General features: G+C 40.3%; 1 protein-coding gene across 6 annotated transcripts in view; it reads right to left on the bottom strand.

Annotated features, from left to right (window-relative positions):
- Window positions 1–25,602, bottom strand: part of DSCAM (DS cell adhesion molecule) — a 384,919-nt gene that overhangs the window by 124,897 nt on the left and 234,420 nt on the right. For 5 of the 6 annotated variants that reach the window (XM_066177133.1, XM_066177137.1, XM_066177136.1 and 2 more), the window contains one exon: window positions 23,041–23,214. In XM_066177133.1, the coding sequence (XP_066033230.1) occupies window positions 23,041–23,214 (174 nt within the window). Of the gene's footprint in view, window positions 1–22,471; window positions 22,567–23,040; window positions 23,215–25,602 lie in introns of those variants that run through there. The other variant, XM_066177139.1, reaches the window with a different exon arrangement.

Genomic DNA, 25,602 nt, shown 5'->3' with positions numbered 1-25,602 from the left:
GTGAGGAACCATCTTAAAGGCTCCACAGCCTAGGAAAAGCTGATGGGTAACTGGTATGATTAACAATTTTTTAATACCTGTCTCATGGAAAGAGGGAAGGGAGGCAAAGAGAAACAAAGATGGCTTAAATAGGCACAATATTTATAAATTGAAGATATTAAATGTAATAATTTTTGAGATGCAATCACACATAAATTAGAAGCAGCTAAAAAAAATCAGAAAAGGAAACTCACTTTTATGAAATCTAAAATTAGGAGCCTTCCTTGTGAATTTGTTGTGATTTTTACATTCCTTGTTATCGTGTCTTTGCAGTGTTTTATCAAATCTGAATTCTAGGCCTCATGTGCTGAGCATTCTGGGACTGTTTCACAGTTAATACTTAATAGTTAATACTTCCAGACAAAAGCAGGGGCTGATAATTTGGCTCCAGTGCCCAAACGTCTGAGGCCAGAGGAAGAGGACCCTAATTTGAACCTGGATTATAGTTATTTTGGCTCATTCAGAGCTGCCAATGTGCTCACCCAGCTGTGAGCCAGAGAACAGCTGAAAATAAGTTTTAAAGCTAAATTTTACAGTGGTGATGTTGACAGTACTTTGCTGTACAGGAGATTTATCACCTCTGTAACTTAGGTCAAGGTGTTTTTTTGCCTGCACATGCACAAGCACGTGCGTGTGAGTAAAAAAAAAGGGGGAAACATAGTAAGTATTTTCCACAAAGGCAAACAAGGAGAATTATTTTATTACCTGGAAAAAAAAAAGGACAAAGCAACCCTCATCATCTCCTTCCCTTGACTTTCAGCTGCCCTACGCATCCCTTTTTTCAATGTGCTCTCAAAAAGAAATGTTTCTGTTTCTCTGGAGACCATTTTTACCCCTCAGCCAAGGGGAGGCACCATAAATACTCGTGTTTGAGGCAGGAGTAAATTATAGCCATCCATCTCCTGGACAGAGTTTGGCACAGGGCTGGGGGTCACTTTCCTCCATGGTCCCTTCCCACGTTACGAGGAGTTCAAAGGACTTGGTTTATAATTTTTTCCCCCATTTAAATTGTATTTCAAGGGAATAGAAACTCCTATTACCTCTTCCACGTGCCCAAAAGCAGAGGCCAAAATGGCACTGCTGATAATGTAACCAGCAGAAAAGGAAGAAGAAAGTCGTGTTTCCAAGCAAGGTTTGACATATTGGAAATGACAAATGCTGAGTGTGATAAATGAAGCAGCTGTTTACTAGGGCAATATGAAAATGCTTCTTTGATTTTTTTTTTTTTAAATCAGATTGTCAAATGTTTCTTTATTAATCAGATCCTTGAAACACACAAGCACAAAAGCTGTGCTTAGATCTAAGCTTTGTACCTAAATTATTAAATTATCTTCATTTGGCCTTAGGAAATCCAGGAGGTTTAAGGGCTGATTTGGTCATTCTGGGTTTTGTTTTTTGAGGGTTTTAAATTATATTTCATTATAAAAAGAATAATCACAAAGGTATCCCCTAGAGAATTAACAACAGGTATAGTGTGAGTTTATACACTGCATAACAGCCTTATTAGTCACATCCCCAGGGTTATTTTATGTTCAAATTTTATTGCTCTTTCTATGATACATTTTAGAGTTTCTTGTAAGTTGGTAGAAAGGTTTTTAGAACCCCTTTTGTTGGGGCTTTGGACTGTAAGTTTTGGGGGTTTTTTGTGTTTTTTTTTAGAGAACAGATAATTTCTTTGACCCCAAGCTTTTTATGAGAATGTCGTCTCTTTGACATAAGACATTTCTGAGAAGGCTTCATTAGCTCAGCATGCAAAAATCAGGCCAACGTGCTCACAACACCTTTAAAATACAAATTCTGGCAGAAAAAGAAAAAAGAAAAAGCTACACAAATTCACAAGAACTCTCAAAACTGAGTCTTTTTTTTTTTTTTCTCTCTCTCTCTCAGCCAAATAATACTGGCAAAATCACCCAAATTCTTTCAAACTAAAATCACTCTAAGGGACATGGATTTCCTGGTGGTCACCTGGGAATACATTCCCAGCTTTTTAATGCTATGAAGAACAGAAGGAATAGTTTTGACAAATGAAATATAAAACAAAAGGTTATGGTGTTATTGAATCAAAGGTAGAAACTTCCTTATTCATTATGAAGCAAAGTTGTCACTAATTTCTAGTTGTCTTCTAGTCAGCTTCTTATTTAGTGAATTTCCCCACAGATGAATTCTTCTGTTTTTTGCTAAAAAGAGACTGCAGGAGTGATGAGCAGGATGGTCTTGTGTTGTAGATCCACACTCCTCCTCCTTTGCAAATAACTGCTCTAACCAGCCCCTCTTCTGGAGCGGTAATTAAAAATTTATCATATTACTTAAGACTCTAGAAAAAAAAATCATCCTGAGATTCAATTTTGAGCAGCTCTACTATTTCTGCTCTCTCTTAACTAATGGAAAATCTGTCTGTTCTTTGGAATTTAGCATGAAAAATCCCTCGTTGTTCAAGTGCTACACCTGTCCCACAGTGTTTCACCGGGAATTCACAGTGGAAAATGCTGGAAAATTATGTGACTTCTAAACTTTCCTTACCAGTAAGATAAATTGAAGTAATAACAGCATCAGCAGGATGCCAAACTAATAACTGGATATGAATGTTCTAAAAAGGAAGATGCTGCCACTGTCAAAGCAGCTGCAACTACTACTCCAAACTGGGACAAACCCAGTGGATTCCCAGCATTTCAACCACTTGAGCAAAGAAAAGGGTGATAAAAGCAGATTGTTTCTCCAGCCCAATTTATTTTCTTTTCCTTCTTTTCCCTCCAATAAATGGGTCATTGATAACATTGAGCAACTTCAGGTCATCTTGTGGACATCAGTTTTTGGCCTTTCAATTCCTAGGAAAGAAAATGGAGGACTGTTCAACCAGGCTGCTTTGTCCAAGTTTCCAGATGCAATAATTGTCAATTTTTTTTTTTCCATCTTCCTCTATAGATCTGCTGATGTATAAGAAAGAGGGCTCTGGTAGAACAAGTCTCCTCTAGCTGTTCAGTGGGAATTATAATTTTATTTTCTACCTAGTTGCAGAGAGACCAATATCATCTGATAATATGATGGCACAAACAGACTCAAATGTATTTAAATCAGCAAGACACAACTCTCTCTATATTTAGCAATAGGGATATTTATATTTAGGAATTCTGCAACTTGAATTACAGAAGTCTATTTTCAGGAGTAACTACTGAGACTGTACTGCATCACAATCATTTAGGTTGGAAAAGACCTCCAATCAAATCTCTAATCTACTTGTCGCCTTATAAAGTATGTAAAAATTTAAAAATATATGTAACAATAAGATATTTCCTAAGGATTAATTTTATATGGATTAAAAAGAGAAAATTTAAATGGCAGATTTAGGCATCCAAAATTTCAGTAACGGAGACATCCAAGCAGTCTCCAGCGGGACTGTTGTGATCAGGTTTGATGATACATTGTTTAATTACACAAACATTGTTTCCCCACAAAATAAGTTCTTTAGTAGACGGACTACAGGGTGCTCAGGGTTATGAAGTTGGTGAATGACGCAACTTCTATTTTTTCCTTATTTTTGATCATGCACTGGATTAGAAAATAGTAAATGAAATGAAAATAAGTGCTTTGTCTAGTCCTTGCTGAATGCCACATTGTATGCTCTCATTTTACACTTTTTCTGTGGCAAACTTAAGGACTTCTAGAGTGTTACCTGCCACCTTTGACAGATATTGTGTTCCTTGACTTATTTTTAAGTATCCAAATGGCTTTGCAGAATTGCTGAACATCCCTGAGTGCAATTGAAGTCTTCCTAAAAAATTGTCCTGATTGTCTACATGGTAAATTATTCCTCCGATAACATATGGGGTATGTTTGCTGTCTTTTGATGTAATTTCATATATTTAAACTCATACTTCACAAAAGCTTTTCAAGGATAACCTGGAAGCATTCTAAAGTGTCTGGTTCCTGAAGTGCTCCCGTATTTATGCTGTGTACTTGACTCAGTTGCTCTGTATGAGCAGCATCAACAGTGTGCCCAGAATTGGTCTTAAAAAGAGCTCATTAAGAAGTTGAACTCTGGTGAACTGTAAAAAAAAAAAAAATTATATATAAATGCAACCAAATCTGCAGTACTGAAGAAAGGAAAAGCCTTCTCAGCTCTCTGTCAGTTAAATACATTTTTAATACTGCTGCTAACAAATAATAATGCTTTGATTTTCCATCCTGAAGATTGCAAAGTTGCTGGCAGCTCCAGCAACTCTTCCAATTTCTGTTGCCAGCTCTGCCAGTCTCTCATAAATCTCTCTAGTCTCTTCCACCTCTGTCTCCAGGCTGTTCCTTGCCTCAGATTTTGCCAGAATAAATTCTGGTAATGTCACGAAGCATCCCCCCCCACCTGCCTGAGGAGGCCCCTGTTGTGGTGTTTAATTAGATGGTGTTCTTTGCAGGAATGGAAATTTGAGGCAAAGAGGTGAAAAAAGGGTCAATGTTAATTTATTGTGTGTACCAGGGCTGAGCGAGCTGGTAACTGCAACACTGTAAACCTGAATAATGAGTTGTGTAGGAAGGTTCAGAATTCCAGGTGAAAAAAAGAGAGGAAACTGAATCCTTATCTTAGTCTTACTGAATCCTCTCAGGAAGTGTAAACCCAGGTCATCTGTCAAGAATTCCCATGTCTTTATTACTGGTAAGGAAAGATGTAATTCCAAAGCAACCTCTGAGATGGTTTTCTCCTTCTCCTGTGGGATCACTTAGAACCACAAAGTCCAAACATGTAAACTAACATGTTACTAACTAACATGTTAGACACTTTCAGCTTTAAATCTTCTAAAATATTTGCATGCCAGCTCTCTTGGGCTTGCTGCAGGGAGGCTGACTGGCTCCTGTGTACCTCCCATATAAAGGAACATCAGCATCAGGAGCACACAGCTTTTGAAATGATCATCGAAATACAGAATGGTTTGGGTTGGAAGAGACTTCAAAGATCATCTCATTCCTATCCCCTGCTGTGGGCAGGGACACCTTCCACTATCTCAGGTGGCTCCAAGCGCTGTCCAAACCTGGCCTTGGACACTGCCAGGGATCCAGGGGCAGCCACAAAAATCTGGGCTCCCTGTGCTAGTGTTTCACCTCCATCACAGAGAAGAATTTCTACCTAATATGTAATCTAACTCTGCCCTCTGGCACTGGGAAGCCATTCCCTGTGTCCTGTCCCTCCATGCCTTGGGAATTGTCTCTCTCCAGGTTTCCTGGGGCTCCTTCAGGCCCTGCAAGGCCACCCTGAGCTCAGCCCAAAGCTTCTCCTGTCCAGGCTGAACAATCCCAGCTGTGCCAGCCTTTCCTCCCAGCAGAGCTGCTCCATCCCTCTGCTCATCCTGGAGCCTCCTCTGGGCTCTCTCCAGCAGCTCCATGTCCTCCCTGTGCTGGGCTCCAGGGCTGGGGCAGCTCTGTAGGTGGGATCTCACCTCCGCAGGGCACAGGGGCAGAATCTTGATGGAGGAGAAAAGTTTGGGTATCTCCCTTTGCCTGCCTTGCTGCTGATGGCTAATTACTAAATCGCTAATTGCTGCATGACTAAAGCAGTGTTATTGTTATCATCAGAGCATCTGAAAACAGAGTCTTGTGGTTTACAAAAAGCACAGCTCTGGAGATGAGGGTATTGATGGGTCTCTGAGGGAGCTGTTTGCCAGCAGGTCCCACATAACCCTACAGAGGAGGCAGCCCTGGAGGAGGAAAACTTCTGGCATCTCTGCAACCAGCTGCCTTTGCTGTCCTGGGGAGAACTGTTTCACCTTTCTGTGCCTGCAGAACCCCATGGCTTTGGGCAACGATTTTGCACAGCTTCCTTCCAGCAGGAGAATAATCATGTTTTTCAGTTTGGTGGTGAAAAAAACCCCAGGAAAACCAAAGCTATAGTAAGTTGCCAATTGAGTTCAGGAGGAAAAGTGCAGAAGATGGTAACGCTTCCAAAATCCACGGATGGCAAAAAGGGGGAGTTCAGTCCTTCTTTGTGAGTAGCTTTGCTATTCTGTCAGGAGCAAACCCCACAGGCTGGCCAGGGGCTTGAAATTTTTGCTGCATCATGGAAAGGATGAAAATGAGATTGCTCAACTGAGGCCCTATGCTTGAAATTCTGTTCCCACAGAGGTCTTGAGGAACTTTGGCACTGACTTTCACTTCAGCAAGATTTAATTTGCTAAAATTAGAGTTACACTGGCAAGTTTCTTACAGTCTTAACATGCAATCCTCATACAAGCAAAAAGGGAGGTGCTAAAGGAGAACTAAACTGTAGAACTAAACTGTAGGATATTAAAAGGACTAATTCCTTTCTGTCTATTTTTAATAAATAAGAGAAAATAAAAATCTCCCAAGGTGCTTAATATTGCCTATTACTGTGCATATCCTGAATTCATGACTAATGCACTTTAATTCAGTCACAGGATATGCTTTAAACAGTTCAGTGCTGCATTATGTGCTGCACTTGAGATGTTCAAGATCTTAATTATTTGTTCTCTTCAGTATCCCTCCAGAGCTAATGAAAAATTCTGTCGTGATGGTATTTTTTATGATACACGGAGCTGTGACACATGATAATTTCACAATCATTTCGAGACACCATGTGGTTTCTTTTGACATTTTGTGACAGGCTGTGTTATCAAGCACAATTGTTTGCACAGGAAACAACTGTAGCACGTGGTCCTTGGGACATTATGTTATCTCCTGATAATGATGTCATTAACATGTGTATACTATAATTAATGACTACAAGAGCGATTCATTTGAGTAAGGCTTATGAATCCATTTCATCTAAAAAGGGAAAGAAAACCTATAATCATTTGGGCTCAGATCCTGAAAGCTACTTACTTGCAACCTGCTGCAGCTACGCTGGGTGACCCGTTAATTGAGGCATATTAACCAAGAAGCATTTATTTCTCAGTTATATTACAGAAGCTTGGATTAGAATCATTATCATAATGATTGTTCTAATAGAAATCAGCGAGAGAAACAGGAACCTAGCAGTGCTCCAAACCCCTTTGTCACCCGATCTCCTACCAACGGGAGCCAGGAAACAATTACAGTTCATCAGTGTGCACAGTGAAATAATGAAGCTGGAGACGTGGAGAGCAAACCCACTGCAGCTCAGGCTGTCCCCTCCTGCTCCTGCAGCCCCAAGACAGAAAACTCTCCTTACATCCTTGTCTGCATAGAAAGCAGACTGTCACAAAGGCAGTTCAGACACGTGAAGCATTTTTATGTAAGAATCAGAGTCACAGAGTGGTTTGGTTGGAAGGGACCCTAAAGTCCATCCAGTGCCACCTCCAGCCATGGGCAGGGACACCTTCCATTGTCCCAGGGTCCTCCTTGGACACTTCCAGGGATGGGGCAGCTTCTCTGAGCACCCTGTGCCAGGGCCTCACCAACCTCACAGTAAAAAAATTTCTTTCTCAAGTCTAACCTATTTTTACCTTGTTCCAGTTTGAAGCCATTCCCTCTTGTCCTGTCACTCCAGTTCCTCATGAATTGTCCCTCAATGGCTTCCTCGTAGATTTTTGCCATCATGTTTTTTGCCAATATATTTGATGGCTCAGTGTCTTGACATAAGTCCTGCCATGGTTTAGGTGTAGTGTCACCACAAACTTAATTCTGCTTCTCACTGCTTAGAGCTTCCCAAGGAAAAAAAAAGATAAATTCAGACTGCCAAAATTTGTTTTCAAGCCTGATAATCCACTCTTCTCCCTTGAGGCTACACAAATTGCACACAGATATTTTTTGTGTTATTTGGATTTTCAGAAGGTTCTCTTTGGGCATGCAAAATATTTTCATGGAGATGTTTGCATGCAGGAGCAACCACACAAAAATAGCTGGGAGTGAATGAAATTTTCAACCTTCCACAGATACAGTCCTGAGGAAAGCTGCCTACAATGCGTCTGGAGAAATCATGATGAGACTGGATCCCAAGGAAATGTCTGAAAATTGTCTTTGTGCAGAAAAGCTACAACTGATGAAAGCAGGATCATGCTGGATCCTCCAGAAAGACTGAAAAAAGGACAGGAGGGAGCCAGGAAACCATGAGCTGAGCTGCTGCTCCTCCTAAAGCCTTAATTCTAAATGGGGTTCAAAGATGCACAAAGCTCTATCTGGGATCTTCCAGAACAGATGTGGTAGGATATTTTTTCTGAATAACAAAATCATCAAAGTGGTTTTTTTGAGTGATGCTGCTGCATTCTATTGCTTCCTTCTCTCTTTTGTGTACAGCAGTCCAGAGGATCCAAGCACACCCATCCTGTCCAGGTGTTTCAGAACTATGCAAAGTCAATCTGTGTGACTTTAACTGCTTTTTACATGTAATTTCCATAGAGTAACCATATGGATTATGAGTATATTACACAAATAATTATTTATAGGGACCATTAACTTGGCTCTGAGGCTTGAAACACTGAACATGTGTGTACTTAGTGTCCATTCTTACATTAAACCTCCAGAATAATCACCACTGGGTCTACTTCAGTGTGCACTAGATTTTTTTTAAAGTAAATAAAACAGCAACATGTATTTTCATGATGTAAGCTAAAAAATATTCTAAAGGTCAAGAAATGCATAGTCAGAATTTCAGAAATAGTTAATCAGAGCAATTTTAACAACAGCCAATGTAAGAGACATAACAAAGGAGTTAACACACAGAAATTATCCTACCTTAAAAAGATGTTTTTTCTGTATTTGTACATGCATGTTCCATACATGTACTGTTGTATTTTAAAAATACTGTGATTATATTAAAAATAAGCGAAGTATGATTATTCCTCCTAAAGCTCCTGATTACAAACTAAATGTGCTTTTTCTTCCATGCAAAAATAAAAGCTGGAAAACTTAATCTTGGTCTACAGGAACCGTATACGAGTCAATGTCTACAATTCAGATATTATTTAATTTTTAATTGCATTAGTTTTATAGTTGTTGATTATAACATCCTTTATGGGAAGGGAAGGGAAGGGAAGGGAAGGGAAGGGAAGGGAAGGGAAGGGAAGGGAAGGGAAGGGAAGGGAAGGGAAGGGAAGGGAAGGGAAGGGAAGGGAAGGGAAGGGAAGGGAAGGGAAGGGAAGGGAAGGGAAGGGAAGGGAAGGGAAGGGAAGGGAAGGGAAGGGAAGGGAAGGGAAGGGAAGGGAAGGGAAGGGAAGGGAAGGGAAGGGAAGGGATGAGTAACATTTGATTTAAAGCAAACGGACGATTTTCTTCTCCAGATCATTATTTCCATAATGACAAATGCATCTGTTTAGGCATCCAATGGTATATTGAGAAAAAAACAAAACAAAACAAAACTCCACTTGTTTTATGGGGAGAGACAAAAAAAAGGTACAGATACCCTCGACTCAAACCAGTTGGATGGTTGATAACACTTGATATATTCTGACTTCCCCTTTTTTGGTATAAAAGCAATTTATGCTCGTGTGAGAGTGCAGCTCCTCAAGGTCACTCACATTTCAGCATCTTTGAAACACTCCCCTGGGTTGTTTTACATCACTCTGCAGGAGAAATAGGCTAATGCACTGCTAAGCTGAACTGCCTTGGTATAAGCAAGCTGGGAGTATGTGACAGATCCCTTAAAAGTACTCAAACTCCTGTGCACTCTGAGCTAAAATATCCCTGGATGGCCCCAAGTTAAACCCTGATGCTTCCAAGCTCCTACATTTCACAGGTTCAACTCGCTCAGACTCAAGAGCTGAAGCAAAATTTGCTTCAGGTTCATGTTTTGGGCTTCATCTGTCTGTTCTCGTCTCCTGCTTTTGGAAGTAATTGTAACTTAGCTGCAAAAAGTCAACTCTTGCTCCAGAAGCAGTGTCCATGTGAGAACTTTATAGTTATAGAGCTAAGCCATGATGCCATTGGAATATGCTGGAATAATCAGCAAAGGAAAAAATAATCTTGAATGTGGACAAGATTTAAGGAACTTCCTGGGAAATGTAGAAAACTAAATGTGTATGTTTATATTAAAAAGCACATTTGTAACATCTGAACCCAGCAAGGCCATGGGAACTGCCCAGGTCTACAAGCCTACCCCACAGCAAATGGGAGGAAATTCAACCTCTTTAATTGTCAGGTAATTACTCTGCCTGTCCCCTATGCTCAGCAGACACTGGGGCACCCAGCACAGCCCAGCAGCTGCCAAGCACTGGTTTGCACATTTGAGCCCCCTCTTTCAGAAGAGAGGCTGATTTTTATTCTGCTCCTGAGCCTTGACAGGTAAAATAAGCAGATAGCAGGGGGTAAAAGCAGATCACAGCCAAGGAAAAAAAACATCTTATCCAAGCTAAATAGTGCTTGTGCCAGCCTTTTCCTTCTGGCCAGGTTGTTCTCTCCTTTCTCAGTTTTTGAATATCTCCTTAAGCATTTTTGGGACATCTTCCACACTGAGAGATTTAAGATCCCAAAGGGAGAGAGTTAACACCTCTGTGCAATGCGTTATTTTCATTATATATGCAAATAAAACTCACAGGTCTTCATTCACAGCTGTCTCTCCAGTGGGGAATTCCCTGAAATAGGACTGGGAACAGCCATGGATGCTATAGGGAATCAGCAAAAACTCCTGGGGGCACCGAGGGATTACTGTGCTCTCCTGTAATGGTCTTCCTCACTGTATAGGTGCATTCCCATTTTCCTTAAAAGCCAGGCACTTCATTTAGCTCTTATTTAAATCTCAGACCTGGGCATTTAGCAAGTGGTAATTGGATTTTCCACAACAATATGCAACCACTTATGGAAAGTCTGTTCTCCCTTATTTCAGCTCGGCAAGTCACCACTTAAAAATCTGATAGCGGGAGATTTGCCTTGCTCAGAGTGTGGGTTTATGGCTGTAAGTGCATGGCGAAGAGCCAGCTTGTTCCAGTTGTAAATCCAACATTTAGGTTGCGTTGCAAAGTAAGAAAAAAATACAGCAGAGTGCTGCTTTCTTGCAGAGCACTTACAGTAATAGGCACTTATTTTAAAAGCCAGTTTTGAGATAAGACTGCAGAAGTGAGATCCTGCTGCACTATTGTGTATGTACATGTGGGCAATTACCCAAATCAATGGCTAGTAATTAAAAGCCAGGAAAAATAATCATCTAACAGACGCTCTTTCTACTGCTCTGGTGATTTGCAGCAAAATGGACTTATGCAATAGCTCTATTTTTTTGTCTCTTTCTGATTTTGTGATCACAAGTTTATACCATCTCACTTTCAGAAATGACATTAGATCCTTTGAGTCCTTTGCCCTTTGCAAGGAAAGAAATGGAAGCAAGAGAACAGGATTATTTCTCAGGTACTTATCTATCAATATGGCAAGTCTATTAGTAGAAAAATGTTCTTGTTGGGTCACTGATGACGTGATTTTAGAGTTTATCTTAGCTAATATGAGAAAAGTTCAGGATGGGGAAACAGAACTGAGAGAACTTGCAGTGCTGACTGAAATCCAGGCCACTGACATCACCTGCTGCTTTACCATTCATTACCAAAGGATTAAAACATTTGCTGGAGGACTTTTTCTTAAAAGTTTAAGCCAAATTTGAAGACAACAACAACAACAAAACCCCCAAATCTAAGCAATGGATGTTTAATTTCCTAAATAGCCATCCCCTTTGCTAAGCATCTTTCAGCACATCACTGATTACATGGAAGACAACTGTGCACACACTACTTCTATAAACCAGGGTTCTCATGAAAAAATGGCTGTAGGAGCATAATATTTAAGATGCATTTTTTTAGGCTGGTCTAACTTTAGGGATTAAATTTCACCGAATGACCCACAGAACCCAAGCCATTCAATGATTCTGTATTTCTGTGTTGTGAGTGGCCACATGTTCATGCACGTGAAAACAGAAATATTGGTAATTGAGGCCTTTCATTTCCATAGGCCAAACACAACAAAAGATCTTTTACAGTCTGATAGCGTTCTTTGCAATATGATGTATAGGAAATTTCACCAGAAGTTTCATTTGTAAAAGCAGAGAGTTTAAATGTCATTGCCAATCCCTGTACATACTGGGCTGCTCCCATCATTACCTTGCACAAGGGAATTTTAAAGGAAAAACCTCTTTCACAAATCAAGAATGGTGCTTGGAGCTATAAAATTTATTCCCTTCCCTAAAGGATCATTTCTCCTTTCTGAGTTTGGTGCTGTGCTCACCTACACCCACAAAATTACAAAACATTGCTTTCCCAGGGCAGGAATTTGTCCAGGTGGAGGCTAAACACCAAAAACTGATGATAGTGAATCTAAAACTAGTGTCACAAAGACACATAACTGCCTGGACAACACAGTTTGTACATGACCAAATATTCCAACTCAGAACTGGAAAAGAAAACAAAAATTAGATGTAAGAGTAATTATTCTGTGGCCTAATGGAGACAGTTAAAAAAAAAAATGGATGGGGTTAGATTAATCATAACTAATTAGGCCAAGAGTAACAGCTCATTCTTTCATTATCTCCTGGTTTGACAGACCAAATCGATTCATTCCTCAGCCCTGCAGGATTCTAATAAGATTTATCTAAAAATGGAGCCATGCTTCTTTAGTTATCTATACTGTGAAGACACTCAGAAATCAATTGCTGTGGCCATGAGTGGACACTTGCTTTTATTATTATTATTTTTTTTTCTCAAGGAAGATAGAAGCAACATATTCAGATTTGTTCAAGCATCACATACCCTAGAAATATTTGGATGTGCACTGGGGGTGGGAGCTCACATGCTGATGCACTGGGAGAATCCCAACGGGCAGGGAGGGTGATGGGGTGAAGGAAAACCTGCTTCCCACAAAGCAAGCAGATTGCTGAAAGAAAATCTGCATTTGCAAATCCTTTCTTCTGATTGTACCTGACATGCACAGCAGGAAGAGGTGCAGGAAGCGCTGCCTTAAATTGAGTGCAGCATCTTCAGCTTGCAGGCAGCTCTTCTTGCATTTTTATTCCATTTGTGAGCCCCCCCAGATATAAATATAATTTTTGTTTATGTTGATTATCACAGACTGATACTGAGCACGACTGTAGGATTTTCACAGAGGGATGAAAACAAAACCACCAAACAGTTTTTGAAAAACTATTTTCAAGATGAAAAAAAAGTACTAAAAAAAAAAAAGACTATGTTTGAAGGCAAAATTGCTTTCCTTAAAAAAAAGCCTTAAGTTGCACTGATGGAAGCAGCTGTAAAAGATCATCTTTGGCTAATTGTGACATGTGATATAATTTTTTTAAGAAATAAACTCTTATCCAAAGCATAAAATATTTGCATATAAACTACCTTTTTTAAAGTTTTCTTTTGCTGCAGGAGAATTATATAGAAAAGCGTCACTGACTTGGCATTTGTGTCACTTGATACTCAAATGTAGTTTATATCCTACGTATTTCTTCAGATATTGTGAAATAAATTTTACTATTTTTGTTATAACTCAGTTTAGGTCTTCTTTCTTCAAATTAAAGATAAGGATAAACAATATTAATAAATAAATAAACAAAATTAAAAACTGTAAAGAATTATGATGCAGGTCCTATGACAGCATTCAATAATTTAAAAAAGAGTGAATAACTTTTTGAAATGAAACCTTGTTATTGAAAAAGACAGTGACTAAATCATTCAAAATGCAGAAGCTGATATATAAGAAATATAATTAATGACTCTGCCCTCTATTTTGGCTATTCAGAGAGCATTCTGCAAGTCCTAAACTCATATAAAATAATAATGGGGAGTTCTGAGGCTTTGTCCTGCTGGAATAGGGTCACTTTCTAAATGAGATGTACCTTAAAGCTGGCAAGACTGACACAGACAAGAAGAGATGAGGGGAAGGGGGAAGGAGAAGGAGGGAGGGGAAAGGGAAGGGGAAGGGGAAGGGGAAGGGGAAGGGGAAGGGGAAGGAGGAGGAAAAGGAAAAGGAAAATGGAAAATGGAAAATGGAAAATGGAAAAGGAAAAGGAAAAGGACAGTACTGTAAGAGCTACCTTTTCTGAAGTGGAAATAGTCATGTGTACTGCAGATACCCACTAAATTAATTTACATCCCACTATTGCTTTACAATTTTCTCTTGACTTAAGTTTATTTAATCTTTGTTAGCAAGATATAGATACAACTTTTGATGACATTGCAAATATAAAAATAAGCTGCAACGGATCCTGTATTCACTTCCTTCCCCAGCAGCCAATATTAAACCCATCAAACACACCACAAACAACTCCCATCTCAGAGATGAAACTAATGTATTCACAGCAGCATTTGTGTTTTAAAATATTACTCAGAAAAATTAGCAGGTTTAATAGCATGAAAATCCAGGTAGACGTAGAGATCTAAGCATTAAATGCCCCTGAAGGTAAATATTCAAGAAAAATCAAGACTGTAAACCTATATCCATGCTGCATTTGAAGTCCATTTGATTCAGATAAACCTGTTAACATCAACACTCGATTGTGGGTATGGTTAGTGATTAATCATTACTCCTGTACCACAAGAATTGAAGGGAAAAAAAAGAAATTACTTATGAGAACACTGTCCTAACACTATTTGTATTAGGACCTATTGTGTGCGGCTGACTTTGAGATATAGAACCACTTTGTAATTTTAAGAAAACACCAGAAATAAATATATTTAAAGAATTTTTACTCTATAAGAGTGGTGTGTCCTGACAAGAACTTCTGGGATGAATGTCCAAATATAATTACTGTGTACTCCTCAGCACAGCAGGGACAGGAGCTCCTGGAGCTGAGGAAGGGCCTGGAGCTGGGGAGCTGGGGCTGCTCAGCCTGGAGAGGAGCCCCAGGGAGAGGGGACATCAGTGTCCCTGTCTGTTCCTGGGTGTCCCCATGTCTGTCCCTGTCTGTCCCTGTGTGCAGGGAGGGCAGAGCAGCCCCAGGCTCTGCTCCAGGCCCAGCAATGGCCCCAGAGCCCCGGGCAGGGGCTGAGCCCAGCAATTCCCCTGCACAGGAGGAACAACTTGTGCCCCGGGCAGAAGAATTGTGAACAGTGGCAAGACTTAAGGAAAAGGCCTGAAGCTGAGCCAGGGGAGGTTCAGGCTGGAGATCAGGGAAGGGTTCTTCCCCCAGAGGGTGCTGGGGCACTGAACAGGCTCCCCAGGGCAGTGCCCATGGCCCCAAGCCTGCCAAGAAGCTCAAGAAGCATTTGGACAATGCTCTCAGGCACATGGTGTGACCCCTGGGCTGTCCTGTGCAGGGCCAGGGGTTGGACTGGGTGATCCTTGTGGGTCCCTTCCAGCTCAGGATATTCTGTGATTCTGCGATTCTAAACTACCAGTAAGAACAATTTCCAGAATATTTCCTCCCAGCTAAGAACATTTTGGAATTACCGTTTATTGCATTCGAGCACAGTAGGGTTTGAAGAATGGTGCCAAATACAATATACTGACATTTGTACTTTCTCAATGATGGGTATTATGGATGGATTATCTGTCTAGCTGGTATCAATCCCTGCCACACTATCTCAGCTGAAGGAGTAGATCAGATATTATATTCAAGTCTTGTTTCAGCAGTGTTCAGAGACAGAAGAGCTGCAGCCCTTGGTCTGAAATGATCTCTGTGGCACAGAGTTTCCTGACCACAGTTGGCCAAACCTGGACACAGAGTTCATTGCAATCTGGGAGCCACATAACACCTCTGAATAAAGTGATAATTTAACAGGACACAAGAAATGTTAAGTTGAGGAAGGACAACATGCTAAAATGTCTGTAGTTTTTATGGTACTAATCTGTTCAAGAAAGGGAGAAAATAAAACAGCACCTTCTGAATCTCATCCCTTATGAGGCTTTCTAAAACCCGTGAAGATGTGAAGGCATTTGAAAGACCAAATTGTCACAATTTTCTTAAACTGATTATTTTTCAAGAAAGCCTCAATATTTTGTATCCACTATGAAAACTTCCCCGAAAGAAAACCTCACTCGTGCTCTCTTTTGAATGTTGCCATTTGGGCATCAAAAAGCAGAGAGAGACAGATATTTTGGAAAAAATAAAAAGCAATAAATATGATACTGTGGATACAGCAGAGTCTGTGTGCACTTTGTGGGAGAAAAATCCGCTTCACCTTTCTGCTGGAAACATTGCTGTGCAACCAGCCTTGAAGAAAAGAAAAAGAGCTGCTATATTCTTGCTCAAAAGATATTTATTAAATAAAAAAAAAGAAAAGAAGACGAAGGGGAGAGAGAGAGAGGTTCTTACCTCTCCTCTTTTCCTTAAATGAGAGCATTGCAACGATTTGCATACAAACCCACTTGAGTATTTGTGCTGCAGCACATCTGGCAATTATCTTACAAGAGAATTGCCACGGGCTTGGCGTTACCCAGAGGAGCGGGGAGCATTTTGAAGGCGCGGAAGAAAAGGGATATTCCAGCCTCCTACCAGCTACCTTGAACATACTTCATGTTTAATTTCCCTCTGTTGCCAGAGGCGCTGTGTTGTTATGACAGCTGATCTGCCATGGAATAGCTGTAAAGGAAAATCAACAAAGGATCGCTCCAGCGATTCTCAGCGCAATTTATCGGCACTCGTGTCTGGCGGCTGCTGCCGCCTGTCGGGGTAATGACACATGATGGGTGATTAAAGTGCAAGTCCCTAAATCAAAGCTGTGCCAGCAGTTTGAAGAGGCAGAAAACAGCATTTAGAGCCCTGCTCCCTTCTTGTTGTGGGAGGACCTCATTAGGAAAAAAATGGGCTGTTTTGTTAACAAGAGGGAGCGCTGGCATCCAGGGAGATCTCTTTTAGTTCCAAGATTCACTCATGGCATCTTTTAGGCTATGCATTCCATAAAAAGAAAAATTTCATGAAAATAAACAGTTAGGGTCATAGAATCATGGAACAGTTTGGGTTGGAACGGACCTTAAAGATCATTGAGTTCCAGCCGCCCTGCCATGGGCAAGGACGCAAAATTAAAACATAAAGGGCATTAAATTCTTCACTACTGATTTGGAGTTGGACAGTATATTCACCAGGTCATATTTAACACAATTTTTACTTTTGATCGCCAATAAATTGGTGGTAGAAGAGGGAGAGAGCTGCCTGTCATGAGGTCAAGGGCAACTCACCAGCTCAGCAGGAATTACTGACTGGGACATGAGAGTAGTTGTAATTCAAGGGAATTATGTTTTGTTTTCTTTGCCCTTGCCCCACTCTTTCATTCTCAGGACACATGCAAGCCATCTAGCTAGAGATTTTTATCAATTTTGGCTAAATTTTTCTGTTTCACAAAATGTATCCTACTTGAGGTAACTGCAAAATAAGGATGAAAAATCAGATGAAAAAGCCTTTCAAAAAAAGAAAACATGGCAGAATATCAGAAGAAGAAAACAGTAAATCAGGACAAACAAAAAGAGAAGGGAGCTTTTGTCTTGTTTTGTTTTTCCATGGAAAATAGTATTTGCAGACCATGGGACTGTGAGAAAAATGGAGCAAAGAAAGATTAAGAAATATCAAAATAACTGGGCTCAGGTGAATTTGACATAGCATTATTGCTGTCCTTCTCATAAGTGTTTTTTGGAGGTATTAGAGACAGTGATTTTAAGCTTCCTTTACCACATATCATGGATAATCTATCTTTGCAAATGTAGAACAGGCAATGCCACCCTTACTGACACCTTGTGGGATACATGCATTTTAATGAGAAATTGGCTTTTTTAAACACAAACAAAAGTGGCAGTCGGGCAGATCTCAACATTCCTGTACTCTCAGCAAGGAATTTTTTTTTCCAAAGACTAAAATGAGCATTTAGAGGCACCCTGGTGAGCAGAGCACAGTGAGTTCTCCATCACAGCTTGCTGGCTTTGCTGCTGGTGTCACAGCAGAGCAAACTTATTTGCCTGGTCACATGGAAATTGTCCCTTTATCCTGCCTGGATAAAGCTTCACAGGCAGAGCTTTCCATCCATATCAATAAACAAATGCTGCAGTGCTTCAGCCATATGGTGGCACAACTGTTATCTTGCAGTGGAGAACAGAGCTCCATGCCGTTCAGTCTCTATCCATAAGCATCTTGTGGGTGTGTGTTTGTAACCAATACTATATTTTATTTCTTTTGCAGTAAGTGTGTGTGATTGAGGTCTCTTTGCTCCATGAATTGTCTGAAGATAGTGAGAGACAAATCTGGCCTGGAAGAGGCCATGGACAGCATGAGTATGATGCCTAAAGTTTTAACTTTCATGTTTTTCAGATTCTGTGCTCCCTAGGTGTGTAGTTCTGAGCCTCATATTAAGTGCTGGTAAATTCTCTTCACAGAGTAGGGAGACAAAACAAATCCCTTTCCTGCTGAAGACTAAGGACCAAAATTTTCAGGCCCAAAAGCACAAACAACAGTGGGCTGAAGGGAGGAATAAGAAGGATAGAACTTCATAACCTGGAGCTATAATTGGACAATTAAACCCCAACATGCAAATGGGCCAAAATTTATAAAAGTGTGAGACCTCGTGACTGGTTAGCCACTTTTGTGACCATTCTTGGTCCACCTTGGGTATAGCCCTGGTCAGGCTCTTGCACTGCCCAAGGTGTACCCTAAAAGGCCTTTCAAGAAATATCTGCTTTATTCTCCAGCTCTATCGAGTCTCTGTTCCAGGTCAGCCTTCCCAAGGCATCAGGTAAGCAGCACTGTAAGAGAAGCAGGGGCAGCAGAAACACCACATGGTGCAGGAACAGGCTCCACATTTTACCAGTTTTACCAGGCTCCCTTTCCCCACCAGCCTCTTCTGCTATTCCATCAGCTCTTGTCATAGGCAACAATTTTTGAAATTGGTGAGTTTGTTTTTTTTAAAAAAAAAGTCTGAGTGGTGAAACTTGGCATTAAAAGAATTAGCTGGGATTAGCATGTTCCTGCTGGAAGGAGCTGTGGATCTGACTGACAGCTTTAGGTTTATGTATTAAACACATATAATGCCAATAGCTAAGAAGCATATTCGAGGGGAAAGTGAATGAAGCAATTCTGTTTTCTTGGCAGACAGGATTTGTTGGAAATGTTTTGATGATCAGATTAAAACTTGTAAGGCTCCACACTGTCACAAAAAAAAAAAGTGATAGATTTAAGAAAAGGTAGGGCTAATGTGGTTGCCTCCAACAGATTATTTACACAGGAATATGCATGCCTCAATGGAAGCTTTCTTTTCAGGAGGTAATTTTTTAAGGATACCATTCTATCACATTATATATAACCCCTAAAGAGGAATTAGGAAGTGTGACATTTATTCAGATGAAGGCAGGCAGGCAGTCCATTTTAAGCACTCATCTCTTCCCCTGTGACTCCCAGGCAACCTTTAAATAATTTTAGTTCTTCCCTTCATGTTAAAGGCTCATTATCCTTTATAGAAATTCTTCAGAAGTCTTCTCATCCCAAGCACCAGGAGTCATTTCTCAAGACAGCACTAGATTCCTCGTTCCAGATCTCTCATAACTTTCTAATATTGTGTGTCTTAGTGAATACGGAATTTGGGAACTATTTATGCTTGAATCACAAGAAGAGAGAAATTCACTCATCATGATTTTTATGTCCATTCCTTAAAAAAAAAAAAAAAAAGGAGAAGGGTAATAGCTGCTAAAAGAAAATTTTCTGCCCTTGGTTCCTGATTCAGCATTGATTCTGGTAGCTTGTTCTTTCCACATTTCTGATGGTATTCCTGAAGTCTTTTTCTTTTCCTCTCTTTCTTTTCTTTTGTTTCTTTTTTCTTTTCCTCTTTGCACTCCCTTCTCATGCAATCTCTCTTCAACCAAGAATTTGGATCATTTCCTCTAAAGGTGTGACTCAGCAAAGACTGAGGCACTAAATAAATGTATATTTGGAATTATTACAACTTCCCCCGTAGCACTAAGAGTTTGTTAAGCAAGCCAAGCTGTTTTATAGCTTAACATGGGGTTTCACTTAGAAAAAATCCATCCATTTTAGAGGTAGCAAGTCATGGAAATAGATTAAATCAATTCTCATCCTGCCCACTCCTGAACTACTGAACCAAAATTTTCCTACTCACTTTTGACAACAAACGTCAACATCTTTTTTTTGTTTAGATACAGGTGACAGTGGAAAATCTGGAGGAGTAAAGCATCAGCTCATTTAAAAGGTTTTTTAATAAGATCTATGAAAGGTAAAACTTTATCCAGCAATGTTACTGACAGAGAATGTTAAAACTTTTATCAAATATGGAGAAGAATCTCCTGTGCTCATGCGGGTTTATTTCCAAGTTCAGTGATGCTATCAGTGGTGAGCACATGCATCTGTGAGCACCAGGAATCTGTGGCACAAGGGACAAGATGTGAAGGAATTAGGTGTAAAAGGACTGCTGCCATTTTTTTCTTTCTGAGGACCAGTCTAATTTCATGATTAGTGACCAAATCCGTTTAAGTCACTCTGCTTTTTCTCTCAGTTTTGAGCTAATGCTTAAGGATAACCCACATACAGACTGAAGGAAGGTGAGAAGGCAATTTGTCACAAGGAAGCCACAAAAATATGCCTCAATGCTAAATCCTTGATAATGTTTTGGAAGCTATTTCTTACCAACTCTGTCACCCAGAAACAACTGCATAGGCCAGGTGTCACCCTCTGCCTAAAGAAGCCATTTAGGATGACCTTGTGGAGAAGGATCAACTAATCCAGAATACCATGGGTTTTGTGAAGGAAGACCAAGCTTTTTATCTAGAGGAGGACTAAACTTGAGGACCAGGGTCCAGGAACAGGCTTGTGGGGAGAATAAAGCATCCCAAATAACCACACAGAAAAAGGAAACAATCCAGGCCCTCACTTTGGAGTCAGTCCACTTGACCAGTTGTAAATATTATGAGCCACAACCACACCACCAGAACAGGGGATCCAGCCATTATTGCAGCCTATTTCCCCAGAACATCTTGTCCTTAAGGAGTGTTTGATGGAAGCTGTCTTGGGTTGCAATGCAAAATGTAACCAAAAGTATGCATTCTATCACCATCTGTTGTTGGGGAGGTATTTTTTTTCTTTAACCCATCCCTCATAACTTCGGGGGTGGGGGGGAGGGGGTGGGTGTCTTCTGTTAATGGTCCAGCTGTTAAAACCAGGTGAGGCAGGGTTCTTTATCTCTTCCACAACCCATCTTCCCTCCAGGGGATATCTCCTGTTAACAGGCCATCGAGGCTCACTACGTGACTAATACAATTACATCATCCCACTGGGAGATGCTCCATCCAGGGGGAGGAGCCAAGCATTTCTCCCTAGATAAAAAAAACTGAAACTCAGGAACACCAGCACAGCCTGTTTGCACTGGATTCCCAGAGGAAGACCAGACCCATCTTGCCACCACTTCAGAGAAAACTACACCCTGCTTCAGGATCATCTCTGCTCCAATAGAACCCCATCTGTCACTCCAGGAGGACTTCATTGGACTGCTGCCAACACCCTGACCAGCAGGATGTCAGGTTGTATTCTGACTCTGTCAGTGGTTTTTTTGTTTGACTTTTTTTTGTACTACTACATTTTTATAATATTCTTATTAAGAACTGTTATTCCTATTCCCATATCTTTGACTGAGAACCCCTTAATTTCAAAATTGTAATAATTTGGAGGGAGGGGGTTTACATTGTCCATTCCAAGGGAAGCTCTGGCTTTTCCCTGGCAGACACCTGTCGTTCCAAACCAAGACAGAAGCTAAAGCTCTGCTCATTCCATGCACACACCAACACCCTCCCAGTGCTCACCCCAGCTGCCTTGCTGGAGCTGGACTGGTGTCAGTGTGGGTGTGTGAGGGGCACAGGCTGCTCCCTGCTGTCTCAGAGCCAGAGGGGTTTTCATTAGATTCAAACAGGAGCTGGCTCCCCAGGGAAACTCCTGCTCTTGCTTGATAAGGGATGCTCTTTTATCACACATGAAACTGCATGCAGTGATCAGACAGGCAGCGTGCACGGCTGCCAGGCAGAGGGAAGCTGGCTCTTGGTAGAATATTACAGCTGTGCCTTGCTCTTGCTATTGAAGACTGGCCCAAAAATGGCCAGTTCTGCAAACCACAGAAGATGGAACTTCCACCAACCCACAGAAAAAATGTCCAATTAATGTATTTGCTGGAGGGGTCATCATGTTGTTTTTTAGAAGATGAAGTCACTATGGTAAATTACAGTGGAGGGGACATCTGAGATATTGGGGCTTCCAAATTTTTGACACTATTGAAGTAACTTAGTTATTAATTCTCAACAACAAACACCCCTCAACCTAAACATTAATGGTCTAAAGTGCACTCTCCAATAGATAATAAATTGGATTTTTCTTCGTTTCTGGAAAAAATCTTTCTTTTTACTTTCAAGGGCAAAACTTTTTCAAGCTAATTGGCATCCCAGAACTTCAAAGCATTCTGTAAGTCTTCAAAAACCCTACAAACATGAAAGTACATAGTGTGGTAACGTCCTTCTATACTGGTCTGACAGGTCATGCAGGAACACTTGGAATGCTGATGTGTCAATAGTCTGGTTTTTCCCTCTAGTGAGAGAAATTATATTTTCTCTACTCCTTTTTTTTCCCCCATAACATTTCCTCTACTTTCTAAACTGTGTTGATGATTCAAGGAATTATAGCCAACATGCACTTGAAAACTGGACTTCTTTTGTCTCTTGTGCCTGCAAAGTAAAGGTTGGTTGAGAATGTGCAATTAGATGGATTTTCTGAAAATTATCTGGCTAAGTCAAAATAACTACTGTGGCTGCATATATAAAATCTTAGCGTATGTTGTAATTTCTTGTGGTATCTACCTATAGCAATGGTACCTATAGTTTCCATCTGTGATATATTGAGAATTGATTAAGTATCTTTTTAATCCACGTTTCCTTCTGCTTCTGAAATTTATGGCAATTGCTGTCGGTATTTATCCTTTTTTGCTTTTCCTTCCTCTACCAAACAAAGGTTTTTCTTAACCATCCTAGCTGCCAGGTGCTACCACATGCAGCTGAAAGCCAAAATTAAATAAAAAAACAACAAATCCAACCTCTCCCCTTCCCAACCCCCTTCCCTCCAAACTAAAGATTCACTAAAGCCTTTTTTTTTTTCCACTCAATGGCAACATCTGGATCACAGAGAAGCGTTTCAGTTCTTACTTTTAACAGTGAGGTACATGGACTTGCTGACGTCTGCTCCCACATCATTGCTGACCTTGCAGAGGTAGTATCCACTGTCTTCTTCCAGCACATGTTTAATCAGCAAGGAGCCATTTGTGAGCAGCTGGATCCGACCGTTCAGCGCAATCGGCTGGAACTGGGGAACTCCGGCACCTGAAGCGAGAAACAAATGAAAAAAAAGGTTAAAAAGCCTCTCATATTTTTATTTTTAATAAGGCACAAGATATACCTTCCTGGTCTTAGAGGCTCGGTGCAGCTGAACTGGCTGTTGACATCATCAGAACAAACAGAATGGTTCTTTTATCCAAACTGGATTCATTGCATGAAAAGAAGGAAGGCTTTTGGAATGCAACAGCAGCAATAATTTGCCTGTATTAAAGGGGCAAAAGGAGCACAAAGCAGAAGGAACCAGTAAGGGGGAGAGAGGAAATGGAGATTTTCAGCCCTTTCATGGGTGAAAAGGCACATTTGTTGTACATTTAGAGGCTGATGAATTATTGACAATTACAGCTGAACAGTCATGGCAGTATGCATCCCTAATGCAAACAGCAAATGAATTTCTTATGACTGAGAGGGATGTCTGTTGTAGTAAACATGGCACACTCAGGGGACCTCTAGGACCTTGTTTATGAAACCCTGGATAACATGGAAAACCACGTCAGTGACTGTTCCTCTTGTCTCGTGCTACAGCTGATGGACTGGTGACACAAAAAATCTCAGTTCTGCCATGTTTGCAGCCAGGATTTATTGAGACTATAAAAATAAATCCACAAAAAATCTAAAAGAAACAAACAAAAAAACTCAACTAAAAGCTCAGACTACTGATCAGACATTTTTGACAGCACTGTAAAAATGGAAGGTGCATAAAAACAGGAAGCCAAAGATTTTTGTATCAAGAGTGGTTTTAAGAAAGAACCTACTTTTCCTTGGAGTAAGATAATGGGTGATTTAGGGAACAGGAAACAGGATCCTGCTATACTGTCGCCACAAGTTCAGGTTCCTCCAACATTAGAGACTCCCTAAATGCATATTAAAACACATCTCTTATAACAAAGGGGTTTACAACCTACTTTGGCAGCAGGGCATGGGATTTTTCAGGGAAGTTAAAAGGTGCTCTTCTTCAATGGTATTCTCTTACACCACTTTCTGTACACAAAGTTAATATCTATCAGCATTTATCACTATAAACAGTTGGCTGAGTCAACCTAGAGGGCAATACGGTGAATAACTATTATGGGGAATTATTTAATGTAACATAGTGAGCTAGAACAACCTATGAATACAACATCTAGAATATTAAAAAAGACCAGACATGCATATCAAAAATACTTCTAGTCCTAGAAGAGTTGGCTTTGGGAACGTATGGCTACACTGAAGGCCTAGTGACCAATACTATGAACTTAAAAATGTTTAAATGGTAATATTTTCATTAAAAATTTGGTTTCCATTGATGATTTTTCACCTATTTTATATGCATGTCCACTTTTCCTTTTGTCAGTTTTTTTTTTTTCCCCCCTGTAACAAGCCATTTTTTCCTGTCATTTATTTGGAATGCAAATTTATGCTTTACCAACTGTAGATGCCTGCCACCGATTGCCCACTCACTTCCTGTGTTTCTTCACATGAACAATTGTGGAAACAATTTAGTGTTCACAGAAAGGAAAGGGCTGAGGATACCTGCTGGAAAAACTGGGAAAAAAATTGTGCAGCAGTTTGCAAAACATTCTTAATCGTTCCACAGATGTTTTTACTGCTATTGCAGCCAAAGTCCTTCCTGAGCAGGAGAGGATCTTATCCCATACATCTGCATGGATGAGTCTGAAAGGAGACTTATCCAACTATTCTATCATTCCAAGATGAGTTATTTATCTCCTCCTTAATTACAACTCATCTAGCTTGGCTTGACACCCTCCTCCAGCACACAAACAGAGGAAACCAGAATTACCTCTTTGTGCCCTATATTCAGAATTAAAATCCCACATACCACTGAGATTAATGGAATTTGGAACTCTGTACCCTCCTTGCAACAAATCATGATTTATCAATAAGAGCACAAACAGTCTTTAACATGAATTTTTTGTCTCTCAATCTTTTTTCTTCAAATACAGTTTGGACTTAGATCCCAAGGAAACCAAAAATGACATGGAGCATTACATAAAGATCTCTTCCCAACAGCACCTGATTTTGTTATTTTAAGGAGTTAACTCATTTAGATTGTGTACAGAGTTTGCAGAATGTGTTTTTTTGCTAAAACCTACCAGAAGACAACTGGGCAGAAGACACAATTTACCAGGCAGCACATTTTAATTAAAATGCAGTCAATTTCCTGTGGTTACTGAGGGTCAAGTGGGGCCACTTTTAATGCTCTGTTACATGAGAAGAAAATGTTAAAGCATTATGTAAAGCTCATACTGAATTATTGCTTATGTTAATGCTACCTGACCTTCCTTCTTTGCTGAAAAGATGTGATTGGCCATGTTATCATGAATTTTTTGAAGGTGGGGGGAGGAAATCAGCCAAATGCTGCTGGTGAACCTTGTG

The sequence above is a fragment of the Chamaea fasciata genome, unplaced genomic scaffold (genome assembly GCF_029207755.1).
Source record: "Chamaea fasciata isolate MVZ Bird 193981 ecotype frontalis unplaced genomic scaffold, bChaFas1.0.hap1 SCAF_2, whole genome shotgun sequence".
Taxonomy (NCBI): Eukaryota; Metazoa; Chordata; class Aves; order Passeriformes; family Sylviidae; genus Chamaea; species Chamaea fasciata.
Note: the sequence above shows the minus strand (reverse complement) of the source record. Positions and strands in the feature narration are given on the sequence as shown.